Below are 14,124 nucleotides of genomic sequence, written 5' to 3'. Positions count from 1 at the left end.
TTCATGACGAGAGAATGTAACTTTGAACGAGTTCATGCACTCTCCTCAGGAGCTGTTTCAGAGCCCCTTTAGAGAACGCGTTTTTGATATGTTATGACGTGTTAATTTATTGCTTATTAACAAAAGAGCCTGTGGAAATAGCACAGTGCAGGGAGAATGGGCAGCACTGCCCACTTTTGCAGCCTTATGCTCTTGTTCCTTTTTTGTATGGATTTCTGTGTGCACCACCCATTCATTAATTTTGCAATCACATGCCAACTCATCCAGTTATCTGTTTGTTCATAGTGTCGTGTAACACCCTTTATTAACGAAGGTAGTATGTGCAAAGGGTGTAGCATGTTGATGACAGTGCCGGCAACAACAGCCACACCGTTTGCATAACTAAGTGAATGGTGTTTCAGGTGCTGCAACATGCCATTGAAGTGTATCATAGTGTGTAAGAAGCAATGCTACATCATCTTGTAGGTAATTTACATGCAATAAAGTGTGTGAATATGGAGGAAGGTTACACTGTAAAAAGGTGATGTAAAGTGAGGAATGGTGTTTACAGTGCGACAAAGTTGCTGTAAAGGGCATGTTGAAGACTTCACACTTGACCTCACTGCATTTTTATCTATAAAGATAAAGAAACTGCGGCATTTAAAGGAGTATAGACACCTAATCTTGGTGGCATGTTTTCTTCTTTACACTGATGTGGAAGACACTACTATGCATGAATCACCGTGTCGTATTCGCCTATGACCGCTAAATAATTTATAATCATATTTTTTTCTCGAGCTGTTTCGTTTTCAGTGTCAACAGCCAAATGGTGACTGTGACATCAAAGAGAAGTTATAGATTACATGAGGCATAGAAAAACTTCAATATAATCGCTGCTTCATCGCTTTAATTCACGACAGTGCTGAAGCCAGGTTTCCTGAAGAGCCGGAATGAACGAATGTAGAAGCACCGATTGTATTGGAAGTTTTTCATGCCTCACGTGATCTATGTTGAAACTGAAGCCGAAACAGCACAGGAAAAAAATTTCATTACAAATTATTTAACGGTCTTAGGAGGATACCACATGGTAATCCGCATATAATAATGCCTTACGCCTCATTACAAAGAACACTCACCCAAAAATTAGTTGTCTATACTCCTTTAACTTAAATTGTTTCTTTAACTTAAAATGTTGTTAGATGTAAGGCCTTTCCATGCACAGTGTAATGAACTTGTTATATATTTATTTTATTTATTTACACATACTGCAGTCATAGAGACCAAGCAGGGGGGCAACATTCAAAAAGCAAAAATAATATCAAACACTACGCAAATCCAGCGTTCCGGCAACAATAAAAGAAGAAAACCAAACAGAGGGCAATGATATTGTTAAGTTTACACATACAATACGACACTCTTTTCAAAAGCAGCGGCATCCTGAGCCGAAAAGACATTTGCTGGCAGTGAGTTCCATGTTGTGATTGTTCGGGGAAAAAATGAGTTTTTGAACGTATTTGTGCGTGCAAAGTACGGGGTAAGGTTATGGTTGTGGCTATTGCGTGTCTGTCGTGTAGAACGGGGGGATATATAGGGAGCAACATTAATATTAAATTGACTAGAGTAAAATGAGTACAGAAATTTAAGCCTTGCGAGTGCTCTCCTTCTTTCTAGAGTGGATATGTTCTTCGTAGACATCAGAACGGATGGCGAGATAGAGCTATGGTAAGCGTTAAAAATGAAACGGACGGCTTTTCTTTGGATCATTTCAAGTTTCTTTATATCCTTTTTTAAGTGCGGATCCCATACGACGGAAGCATACTCAAGTTTCGGACGAATTAGTGTGTTGAAGGCAAGTTGTTTAAGTTCAGAGGGAGCGTGTTTTAATTTGTGTCTTAGAAGGCCGAGGTTCCTTGAAGCAGACGAGCAAATGCTATTAATGTGGCTGGACCATGAAAGGCGATTTGTAATGGTGACTCCAAGATATTTGTATTCGCTCACCTGTAGCAGTGGAAGATTGTTTATTGCGTAATTAAAACTGTATGGCGCTTTCTTGTTAGTAACCTGAAGAAGAACCGATTTGTCGCTATTTATTTTCATGGACCAAAGGGTGCACCACTCTAGGACATTATTAAGATTTGACTGCAAGCATTCTTGGTCGGTAGTGCTGCTAATTTTCTTAAACAGAATGCAGTCATCTGCGAATAGTCTAATACTGACTTCGGACGTATTTACGGAGTTAACCAAATCATTGATATAAATAAGGAATAAAAGAGGCCCAAGTACGCTGCCTTGAGGCACACCAGAGGTAACGGGTAAAATACCTGAATGAGATTTTTTAACATCGACGAACTGTTTTCTGTTGGAAAGATAGGTTTTAATCCATTTGACAAGTGCTGTTGGAATACCAAGATGCTGAAGTTTAAAGATGAGCTTATTGTGCATGACGCGATCAAACGCCTTGCTGAAATCTAAAAAAATGACGTCAACCTGTCCAGCATTGTCAATCGATGAAGCGAATTCATGAACTGTAGTGACGAGCTGAGTAACCGTAGATAAGCCTCTTCTAAAACCATGTTGAAAGGGAGACAGGATGTTATTTTTTTCCAGAAATGACATAAGATATTTAGATATAACATGCTCCATAAGCTTGCAGGTACCTGAAGTTAGCGATATGGGACGGTAATTGTTAACGTTCAAACGATCACCTTTCTTAAAAATTGGAACAACGCGAGCTAAGCGCCAGTCATCAGGGACAACAGAATCTTTTAATGAAAGTTCGAAGAGGCGAGTTAAAATGTGGGCTAATGGTTCGGAATAACGGCGCAGAAACTCATTAGGGATATCATCAGGCCCCACTGCCGATTTCGTTTTTAAGTTTAGCAGCATGTTTAGTACGCCTTCATAGCTTATAAAGTCACCTGATATATCAGATCCAGATACCTGAAGTTCCAAATCTGGATCACTAGAGGCAAAGACAGAATGAAAGAAACTATTGAAGTGATTTGCAATATCCACAGGAATCTCCGAGACCATGCCGTCAATAGATAGCTGATTTACCTCATCTTTAGAATCACGTAGGTAACGCCAAAACTTCTCAGGGCTCTCTCTTAAGAAGTTGGGCAGTGCCTGCGAAAAGTAGTTTTTTTTTGCTTCGGAAAGCTTAGAAGCTAGCTGAGTTTTCAGCGTGCGAAAACAGGTAGTTTTATGAACGCTTCGTTTAGCGCGTTTAATTTTGCGATGCAAATGAATGATTTCTCTAGTAATCCACGGATTAGGCTTATTTGTACGTACACGCTGGTTGGGAACAAAATTTTCAATGCAAAAGTGAATAGTGTCCTTAAGTGTAGTCCATATTGCTGTGACGTCGCTAGGCAGGTTATCACATAAATCCCAGAGTTTGTCTAGGATCGCAAGATCATCGGCACGTGAAAAATTTTTTACAGTGTTATTGTTCGCTATCTTATGGTTTTTCTGGGCATCAAGCAGCAAAGACAAATGAACGCTTTTGTGATCAGAGATAGCCGTGTCAACATGCACACTGTATTCAGATAAACTAGCGCTGACAAATACCAAATCAAGAATTGAACGAGCGTTACCCACTTCTCTAGTGAAATCAGAGACAGTCTGCACCAAATCACACATCAGCATAATATTCAAAAGAGGGTTGGTTGAATCATTAAAAACACAATCAGGGTTAGCCCAATCAAGTAAAGGAAGGTTGAAATCACCAGCGAGAATAAGGCGGTCATCTTTGAACAAAGACATATGATCATACAGCTCAACCAAGAAATCGGGGGAGGCAGATGGTGGTCTGTACACTGCGCAGACTGTGAACAAACTACCCCAGCAGTTTACCCTAACAAATAAACTCTCATGGTCATCTATCTGGTTAAGAACAGTGCCATTCAAACAGTTTTTTATTATGACGGCTACGCCCCCACCACGGGTAGGTCGGTCTCTTCGGAACATTTTATGTGACGCGGGGACAATAACACTGTCAGTAATGCCGTCATGCAACCAAGTTTCGGTAATTATCATTATGTGGGGATCATGGGCCAAAATGAGAAACTCAAGCTTGTCAACTTTATTGGCAATACTCTGTGCATTCAAGTTCACTACCCGTAACTCTTTGGGCGCAGTGGATGCATTCCGTCATGTCTCTACGGCGTTCCGAGAAGGAAGCGCGACGCGTGTGTTATTAACTTCGTCCCAAACGAACAGGTTACCGTCAATTTTCAACTTATCATAAACAAGATACACCTTTTGTTTATTATCTCTTTCTGCCTTCGAGCTTTCCCAAAGCAGTTTGCGTTTGCGCAGCGTGTGCTGGCTGTAATCGTTTTGCAGGTATATATTGCTACCTTTGAGCTTGCTTACGTTCCGCCAGACGGCTTGTTTTTCATTAAAATCTTGGAAGTACGCAATGACTGGTCTGCGAGTTCCGCTGAGCCCAAGACGGTGAATGCGAGCGACGGACGTGCACTGGACGCCCAGTTTTACACCAAATACATCCGAAATCACCTTAGTTCTCAGTGTTTCTTCACTTTCATCCGGGGATTCATCAATGCCATACACAACAACGTTAGAGCGACGACTGCGGTCCTCAAGATCCGTTAATTTGTCCTTTTGCCAAGTAATAATGCTCTGAAGGGAAGCGGTAGAATTTTCTAAAGTAGCAATCTCAGGGGACTTTACATGCATTTGTTTCAGCTGTCCATCTAAAGAACGCAACCGAGAATCGACATCACGCAACAGTTGCTCGTTTTCTGACACACAGGTTTTAATGGATTCAAGCTCTTTAAAGATTCGAGTCTGACCTTCCAAAATACACTGAAACATATCTTCGACTGAAGGTCCAGGGTTTTGCTCAACATCGCCGCAGAGTAGCATTTTGCACATGAAGTAAAATTCATACACCAGGTTCATATAAGTGCGTGGGCACGGCACAACAACAAGAAAAATTTCGTTGCCAGAACGAACTTTTGAAAAGGAACAACTAACCTGTGTTGTGAAAAAGAATTTCGTGGTAAGCGACATGATGCCAATCGCTTCGCCGCGCCCACTGCCGAAGAACTGCTGTGGAGGCTCTTTTATAGCTGGGTTCAGTGTCGACGTAACGGATGTGCGAATGTCGGGTAGAAAAGTATCCGGTTTGCTGGCCAGGAACGGAGGATGCGCAGAAAAGGCAGTGTCCACAGCGCAGCTTGAAACCTTTGGCCATGTACACATGCCGTTGACAGTTGATGAATCGGCGATCACACACAGGAGAACCTGTGTTGTGAAAAAGAATTTCGTGGTAAGCGACATGATGCCAATCGCTTCGCCGCGCCCACTGCCGAAGAACTGCTGTGGAGGCTCTTTTATAGCTGGGTTCAGTGTCGACGTAACGGATGTGCGAATGTTGGGTAGAAAAGTATCCGGTTTGCTGGCCAGGAACGGAGGATGCGCAGAAAAGGCAGTGTCCACAGCGCAGCTTGAAACCTTTGGCCATGTACACATGCCGTTGACAGTTGATGAATCGGCGATCACACACAGGAGAACCTGTGTTGTGAAAAAGAATTTCGTGGTAAGCGACATGATGCCAATCGCTTCGCCGCGCCCACTGCCGAAGAACTGCTGTGGAGGCTCTTTTATAGCTGGGTTCAGTGTCGACGTAACGGATGTGCGAATGTCGGGTAGAAAAGTATCCGGTTTGCTGGCCAGGAACGGAGGATGCGCAGAAAAGGCAGTGTCCACAGCGCAGCTTGAAACCTTTGGCCATGTACACATGCCGTTGACAGTTGATGAATCGGCGATCACACACAGGAGAACCTGTGTTGTGAAAAAGAATTTCGTGGTAAGCGACATGATGCCAATCGCTTCGCCGCGCCCAATATTGATAATTAGTGCTGCAGTAGCTTCAGTGAAGTAGCGGGGGGGGGGGGGGGGGGGCTATATATGTCGCATCAGGAATTGCATGTCATTGGAGGTGACCATTAGTCCTTATACATTCATAGCTAAGAGCAGATAACACCTTGGTACCGCACTTACATTGCAGGCGTGAAAATTGTGCTTAGGTGGTAATTAATTAGCATTGGAAGAGGCATATACAATGTGATTTTTTTTAAGTTTACAGATTTTAGTTTAGAAACTGTGAAAGATACGCTGGTGTGGTGTGTAGGTGGATTCTACAGCAAGGCGGACAATGTGTACCTGATATGGCTAAATAATTATATGATCAGTGAACTTAAGTTAACTACTGCCGCGGTGGCTCAGTGGTTATGGTGCTGGGCTGCTGACCCGAATGATGCGGGTTTGATCCCGGCCACGGCGGTCGCATTTCAATGGAGGAGAAATTCTAGAGGCCTGTGTACTATGCGATGTCAGTGCACATTAAAGAACCCTAGGCGGTCCAGATTATCCGGAGCCCTCCACTACGGCGTCCCTCATAGCCTAAATAACTTTGGGACATTAAACCCCATAAAACCGAACTAGAGTTAAGTGATCAACTTTTTTATTTCTTTATTTTAGGGGCTAAGGTCCTATTGTGAAATTGAAAGACATCAACATCATAGGTAAGCCATGTTTTGAAATTTCTTTAATCAGCAATGTAGTTTGAAACATCGAACATCAAAAATATGCATTTGAAAGCTTCTTGTTGAGATGGCCTTCCCACGTTGCTTGTTTATAAAGTGGCATTGTTTGAATTTTTGTTTGCATCAAATACACGCATAGTTTGTGTATTTTATGATGTAGAAGACGTTAACTTGATTTTGCAGGCAATAATACGTGCAGCGACGCCATTTTATAAGTATCCAATGTGAGAAGGCCAAATCAGTGCTCTTTGAAGCGTTTATTTTTAATGTTTGATATTTTAAGCTGCATTGCCGATTAAGAACATTTAAGAACTTGGTTCACATTCAGATGTTCATGGCCTTCAATTTCGCAATATAATCTGGCCCCCTAAAATTAAATCAAAAGTTGATTAATTAATTGTAGGTAATTAACATATAATTATCTAGCTCTATCACGGGCATAATGTCTGCCTTGCTGTACAGTCCACCTGCAGACACCACATAGATGTGTCTATAGTAGATTGTAAAATAAAAATTTGTAAACATTAGAAAAAAGCACCTGGTACGTACGATGTGCTATGTTATCATACATATTCTTCAGTAAACGTTAACGCAGCATAAAACAATCACATGAAAGGAAAACAGGACGACGTGTGTTGTCCTGTCTTCCTTTCACACGATTGTTTTACACTGCGCTAATGTTTACCGAAGAATATGCATCAACTCGCCATCAACAAGTTTTACTGGCATGTTATCGTGCATCAGAGTAATGTTACTGGGTATATCTGATTGGCATTATCTTGGGTTGCAACTATGCAGGTATTGCTCTAGCGTTGGTTTGAAGCTCTACATTTGGTTTGCATAGTTCAGAGGGAGCATTTCTGGGCCTTCTGGCCACTGAAGTGAGTCAGCAGTAGTAACCATGAGGAGCACATTTAAACTATTGTGACATCTTAGCTCTAGCGCGCAGTGTCGCTGAGTGTTCGGTGAATCGGCCGTCCTGTTTTTCCGCAGACGAGTGTTAGCTGCAGCATCAGACAGCGACCATGCTGGTGGTGTGGAAGTGCTGCCTTTCCCCGGCAGCTGCACGGGCATCTGCCAGGGCCTTTGCCCCAGGGCCGGCATGCTCGATGCGATGGCCAACACTGACACAGAAGACTGTGAACATGTCGACCCGGACGCGGTCGGCCCGCTTCCAGGCAGCCACAGCCAAGCGGCGCACCCTGCGTGAAATTGTCATGGCCCCTGCTGGCGAATCAGGTGGGTCATCGCCTGCTGGTGGGGAGACGCAGACCTCCGAGTGCTAGCACTAAATGCAAAGATGCGAACTTTCATTGCGGTTAAACGGGGCGCCCAGAGCGAAACATTTTGTTCTTAAAGGGACACTGAGGAGAAATTGAAGTTTGCTTGTATCGACAGAATACCAGCTCCTGATTACAAAAACGCCACTCATACTGACAACAAAGCTCTTGTAACGTAGAAAAGAGCAAGAACCAAAATACAGGTATCGCCGCCACAGGCCAAACTCGCAAGTACAAGCGTGATGACGTCATAGGACAAAACAGTGTTGCTAGAACCAATGGTTCTAGCACCTCTAGGACCCGAGAAGCCACAAATCCCTGAGGCGCAGCCAATGCATGCGCAAATGTCCTTGACGTCGCCAGATGGCGCCACGTGCCCGGCAGCTACGCGCGCTCCTGAAGCATCGGGACCAATCAGCGCCTGTTTTCCGGCGGTAGGCGGGCTCCCGGTATTTCGCTAGCGGTAACAAGGTACACGGTATGCTAAAGGTGTCTATTTGCGAGAACTTCGTTGACGACTTCGAGAATGAGATCCATCGTAACGCTGGCAAAACGCCAGTGCAAATGTAATCGAAGCGACTGTAGCGACGGCCGCAATAGCCGATAGATGCCTTCAACGTGCGGCCGGCGGTAGCTTTCTTTTCGGCTGCTGCTAGGCTGCACTGCTGGCTGCCAAAAATCACGGAGTCTGCGGTACGTCATGCGCACGTCGTGTTTCACGTCACTTAGTCCTGTGTCGTCATAGGAGAATCCCAAGTTTGAATCAGAGCGGCGGGGAAAACTTTTTCAACTTCGAATCCAAATTTCTTAGAAATAAATGCATCTTTCGCTACCGGCCAAGTGGCAACAAAGCCATGACATGCCGAACTATCGGATTTTACTATAAAAAAAATATTAAGAGTGCTCTCCTCAGTGTCCCTTTAAAGAAGCACCTGCTGCTCTCTGTGAAAGGCTTCTTCTGTTGCTTTGTGTTATCTTTTGACGAAAGTAACGAAACCGGTGAAAGGAAGTGGAAAGAGTATTCTGGCTCAGCTCAAGTCACTGGTATGTTCATGAGTTCCAAAAGCAGTTGAGCAAAACGTGTTGCTAATTGCAAACATGCAGGAAAGCTTGGAAAGAATAACCTGGAAATGCTGAACTTGCGTGTATTTTGTGTTTAAAATTCTCGCTTGACAAAATGCTAATTATTTTGAAGACAGCAGTGGCCTGCCTGTTTGTTCTGGGAACTCTAGTAGAAGGTGAACGTGGGAATGAGTTACAGGTTAGTTGTGTGCTGTCGGATAATTTTTTTGTGTGTGTGCCACCACTCGGTGTTGACTGGATGGTATACTGCTTGCTCGTCTCCATCTTTACTCATCCTAGGATGGTGCATTACACTGACATAAATCACTGGCTTTCCTTTTTCTGCCTGCTGCAGCATTTACTGTGGGGAAAGGTGTCTTGGCAGGAGCGTCAGCCTTTGGCCTGGGAGCCCTGTGCTACTATGGGCTTGGCATGTCCAGTGAGGCCGGGGCCTATGAGAAGTCGATGTGAGTATTCGTTGGGATGGAGTGGTACTCGGCCACATCTTGTTACTGCTTCTGTGCGGTCTGGTACGATCAAGGCCCCTAACTTTCCACAGCGGGAAATTTCAAATTCCACAGATTGAGAGCACAGTGTCTGCGATATTCCACGGGATACTTAAAAAAATTGTTTTTTTTTTTTTCTAAATATGTCTCGCACACTCCAAATGTACCTTAATTAACTATGAAGGTGGCTGTTGAATTCAGCGTCAGGTAACGCTTGGTATTCTATTAATTTAGAGAATGGCACTTGTGTGATGCAATGCCTCCATACCAACTGAATGATCTTATAGTGCCCCGGTGCGCAGTCATGCACTTGCTAGCATTGTTACTGTGCCTGCAAATGGGGCAGAATCCTACAAAAGTTTGGCATCCGTTTGATGCTCACTTTCATTCCTGGACAGCCCAATACCTCGACAAGAGGAAGTCCCCAGAATGAATGTTGGGCCTTAGTTTAAGCTTTATTTGCTGCTGCTAGTCATCTGGCTCTCGAAAGGCACCAGTATCTTACAGAAGGATGTTAGCACATCCTCACCACTGCCTGCATTGATTGTCATGCATGCTTGCTTGAGCAAATAGGAATGGGAGCATGTCATTAAAGCATCAGGAAAACTTAGTTCATTACGAAAATCTTGCTTTCAAGAGAACTCAGATAAATACTGTACTTGCACGACCATAACAAATTTTTTCCTTAGGTCATCTGCTTCATAACGCATGTTATTTTGTAAGGAAAGTAAAAAATCTGTTTTTTTTTTCCCCTGCATCTTCAAGATAGCTAAAGCGGCTTTCGTCACCAGACTAGTGGTCCGGTAGGAAAAGTCAGATTTTTAAAGACCTTGGGGCTAAGCACGCAGGTACAAAGGGGAATGTGGCTGTAAACATGGGAAGTAGGCAGCGTGAGCCATTGAAAAGGAGGAGGCACTGAAAGAGCCAAGTGGAGTGGGCGAAAGAACAGTGAACGGGCGTAGGACTGGGTAGCACAAAGCACCCAGTAGCGGCGATGTGGCGGTACCGGCGGCCACTCTTCTGTGTGGGAGACTGCAGGTATTACTGCATTGGAGCCTTTGCGGCACTCTGTGTGTCGCACACATCTGAAGCATTTCCTTTTTAACTACACCGAAATATCAGTTACTTCTGTATTTAACCTGCTGTTCCTGATTTTTTTTTTTATTGATGGGTGGCGAGCTAAGCTGTGGCTGGCCAGTGCAGTTTTTGAGATTGGGTTTAATCGTAACAACATTTCTCTGAAGATCCTTATGAAGTCTTTGGACTTGCCTGTCACATTGTATTCGTGCAGATAGATGAGACGTTTCCCCATTGTGCTGCCGTTTCTACTGACGTTCATAACAACAATAACAAAAATAAGAGAATGTGGCTGCTAACACGCAATCCTGCCAAAAAATGCTCAAATCCGCAATTTTTTCCCCGATCACAGAATCACGAGAAACTAGGAGCCTCAGGTATGGCAGCCTTTCTGCACAATTTGTAATGAGGGAAAGCTTATCAGCGAGAGTGGATTTACAGTGTTTAATTTACTTGGCACTTATGTGGATTTCCAGCTGCACATCACTTAACTCTTTCCATTTTCTGTAAGATGTATCACCTGTGTACTGTGCTGATGTGACATGTCCATTTGCTAGTGTTCTTAACGTTGTTGTCCACAGTTTTCACATTAATGATTTTGATTGGCATACCATTAAAGAGACCCTGCAGCACCTTTCGAATATTGTAAACAAATGCACCCAGTAATTAGATTGTACTGTCATGAATATCGCAGCCAAATGTGTTACACCTTCAAGCGCAGCAGAGGAAGCAGAATCGTGGTGCTTAAAGTTTGCTAGTACTTTCCTTCATCTTTTTAAAACCCTCACCCTCTTCGTGTAACTAGCTACAGTAGAACCCCTCTGTAGTAAAGTAGCTCGGACCAGCAGAAATCTTTACTATATCATTTGCTGGTGACGACATTTCCCTGACTATGCTCTCTGGCTGCCTACTAAGCACGAAGTGTTGGTTTATAAAACAAACACTCAGAAATACCTTACCTTACGCCGCCGCGGTGGCTCAGTGGCTATGGTGCTCGGCTGCTGGCCCGAAAGACGCAGGTTCGATCCCGGCCGCAGCGGTTGAATTTCTTTGGAGGAGAAATTCGAGGCCCGTGTACTGTGCGATGTCAGTGCACGTTAAAGAACCCCAGGTGGTCGAAATTTCCAGAGCCCTCCACTACGGCGTCTCTCATAGCCTCAGACGCTTTGGGACATTAAAAACCCCATAAACCAAACCAAACCAGAAATACCTTACATCCTGCTCTTATCGTCCCTTTATATGAGAATTATTTATTTTCAGCAATCACATGTTATCATGTTTACAACATCGTTTAAGTCTTGTGGAAGTGCCACATTTGCTCGAATACAACGTGGCTACAAAAATAAAGCTAGCTTGATTCCATGTGAAAACCAAAGCTTTCCATGATCACTGCACCGTCTTCTGTGGCTTCAGTGTCTTTTAAGAGGTAGTAGTTAAGAAGCACAACGAATTCAGGTGTGGCAGAACAGTCTAACCAGTGCCACTGCGCCTCCACTTCTTGCCGCTGCTTCCGTGTGCCTTGTGCTGCCGTGCTACAAACGCACACCCTTTTCTTCCCATTTCTACTCCTCACTGCACTTTCACTGGCTGACCTTTCTCAGCGACCTGCGCCGCCTTCTTTCTAATTTCATAGCCAGCTTTACTCGCTTTGCCTCACGGCCTGAAGGGCGTCGAAAAGTTGGCTTCTCCTCGCGGCTCTTGAGCCTAGTGGTGAAGCCACCTCAAAGAGCGCATTCGGTATCTATTTGCCTTGCGATCCTAGACTTCGTCCGCGCCACGATGTCATCATTCCGTGGGAAGTACCGCCACGGTCAGACGCTCTTTACTGTAGCCGTTTCTTCGAAAAAATTCTTTAGTGTACCCGCAAAAAAAAAAAATGCACAGTCGTCCATGGAAGGCGGAATGGGACCACAGCTTAACTTCACTATGTCCGAGCTTTTATTACTACAGCGGGGTCCTGCTGTATCCGTCAGATACCTTCAGGTATGACATGAACATCTTGCAGCAACTACAGTGAAGCAGTATCCAAAATAATGAGCAGACAACGTATGTCTGTGTAGCATAAGCACCCAAGCCACTCACGTGCACCGCAAATGAGAGGGGCTGCCTCACGAGATAGATAAAAAAAATGAAAAAAGAAAAGATGCGATCGCATCACTCCAAATGGTCAAGGTTAATTCAAAGACCTCACATTCTAAGTGTTACAGTTAGTATAGGCACGGTTTTCCTCTCGGTGTTTTTGCCTTGAGATTTCTGCAGGCATAGTACTGATGAAAATCAACTCCAGAAGCCTGAGTGCAGTGTAACTATTATATTTACTCAAATGTAACGTGACCGTGATTGTAATGCCAGGGTCGGCTTTGTGTGTGCAAAACAAGAACAAGAGTGCATGAATGAAATGGAGGGAACTAGGCCGCAGTGTGCCGAAAGTTGGGTAACAGTCTACAAACAAGTGTACTACTTCGCAAAATTACTTTCCTGTTGCTCGTCTTCATAGGAAGGTGGCGTAAATACTCAATAATGTGCCTTGGTTGCCATACGATATTTTATTATAAAATTAGAGGTGACTGCACTTCTATTTTGGATAAAAAAACTTGCTTTCGAGTAAGTGCAGTAATTATGAGCCATATTTTTAATCAACAGTTTCAGTTTTTATGGCTCTTGCATGGCGTCACTTCTGAGCTGCTACAGTGTCGGTGATCACATGGGCTATGTTGAAGTTTGTATTAAATTACATTTGACTCAATGCCTATGACTGAAATTGTGCGTCTGTAACCCTTGCACCATTGTTTCTGAATCACATTCACAAAGGTCACTATCTCTTGCTTCTGCCATCAGTTACATTACTTTTGTGTCATTTACTCTGGCCTTGCACATTTTTATCAGAACTCTTATATTAATTGCTTGTCCTGGTCCCGGGCTAGAAAAACTACATCTTGTGGGGCCTTGGAGCATTTGAGCCTCTGAGCTGCCACTTCTCTTTCTGCTGCTGACTGCATGCCCCCATTCTGTTCACTGTTTAAGGCTTGCAACAAAATGAATTGCAGGGTGTGGCCCGAATATGTGCGGCAGAGAGTGCGTGACACCTACACCTACTTCGGTGGCAGCATTGTGATCACAGCAGCCTCTGCACTGGCCGTCAGCCGACATCCCGCCATGCTCAACTTGGTGATGCGCAACTCATGGCTGGTAAGTGTGTCTCCTCTGCAGTCGTGCAGGTCAGGCAGTTTTTCTCAATTTCTCTCCTTGACCACTTCTATACCAACACCTTCAGCATGTCAGCAGGGCAGTCAGTGGCCTTGTTAGATTCCACTTGACCACGATTAATCATTGCTGGTAGTACTACTTCTAGCACTTCCTGGTGGTTGAAGTATATTGGCTTAAACATGGGGAAATAAATCTTATATAGTAGGCAGGTTAGTTCCTCTCAATGTGAAGCTTCTACATTGGACCCATGAGTGAGAGTATTGCTCTCATTATTATTGCTGCTTGCCATGCACACGTGGAAGAATGTTCTGTCGCCACTTTCAAGGCCATAATTGAAGCAGAGCAGATATATTTTAACGTCCGGGGTGCACTCTGCATGACATGGAATATGCCATCTAAAAGATTCAACTCTTATGCAGCTGGGTATGCCAGACAGGC

At 44.0% G+C, this 14,124-nt stretch overlaps 1 protein-coding gene across 5 annotated transcripts in view; it reads left to right on the top strand.

The window, feature by feature from the left end:
* LOC149354558 (growth hormone-inducible transmembrane protein) overlaps nucleotides 1-14,124 on the top strand; it is a 31,532-nt gene that overhangs the window by 3,674 nt on the left and 13,734 nt on the right. For 3 of the 5 annotated variants that reach the window (XM_089583422.1, XM_089583420.1, XM_089583423.1), the window contains exons 2-4: nucleotides 7,548-7,793; nucleotides 9,252-9,363; nucleotides 13,527-13,668. In XM_089583422.1, coding sequence (XP_089439548.1) covers nucleotides 7,580-7,793; nucleotides 9,252-9,363; nucleotides 13,527-13,668 — 468 coding nt within the window. In that variant the 5' untranslated portion in view covers nucleotides 7,548-7,579. Of the gene's footprint in view, nucleotides 1-6,489; nucleotides 6,534-7,547; nucleotides 7,794-9,251; nucleotides 9,364-13,526; nucleotides 13,669-14,124 lie in introns of all 5 variants that reach the window. The other 2 variants (XM_089583421.1, XM_089583419.1) reach the window with 1 other exon arrangement.

This window comes from Amblyomma mixtum, chromosome 3 (assembly GCF_055824585.1).
Source record: "Amblyomma mixtum isolate Tamu chromosome 3, ASM5582458v1, whole genome shotgun sequence".
NCBI classification, from domain to species: Eukaryota; Metazoa; Arthropoda; class Arachnida; order Ixodida; family Ixodidae; genus Amblyomma; species Amblyomma mixtum.
This window is presented reverse-complemented; position numbering and strand designations above follow the sequence as displayed.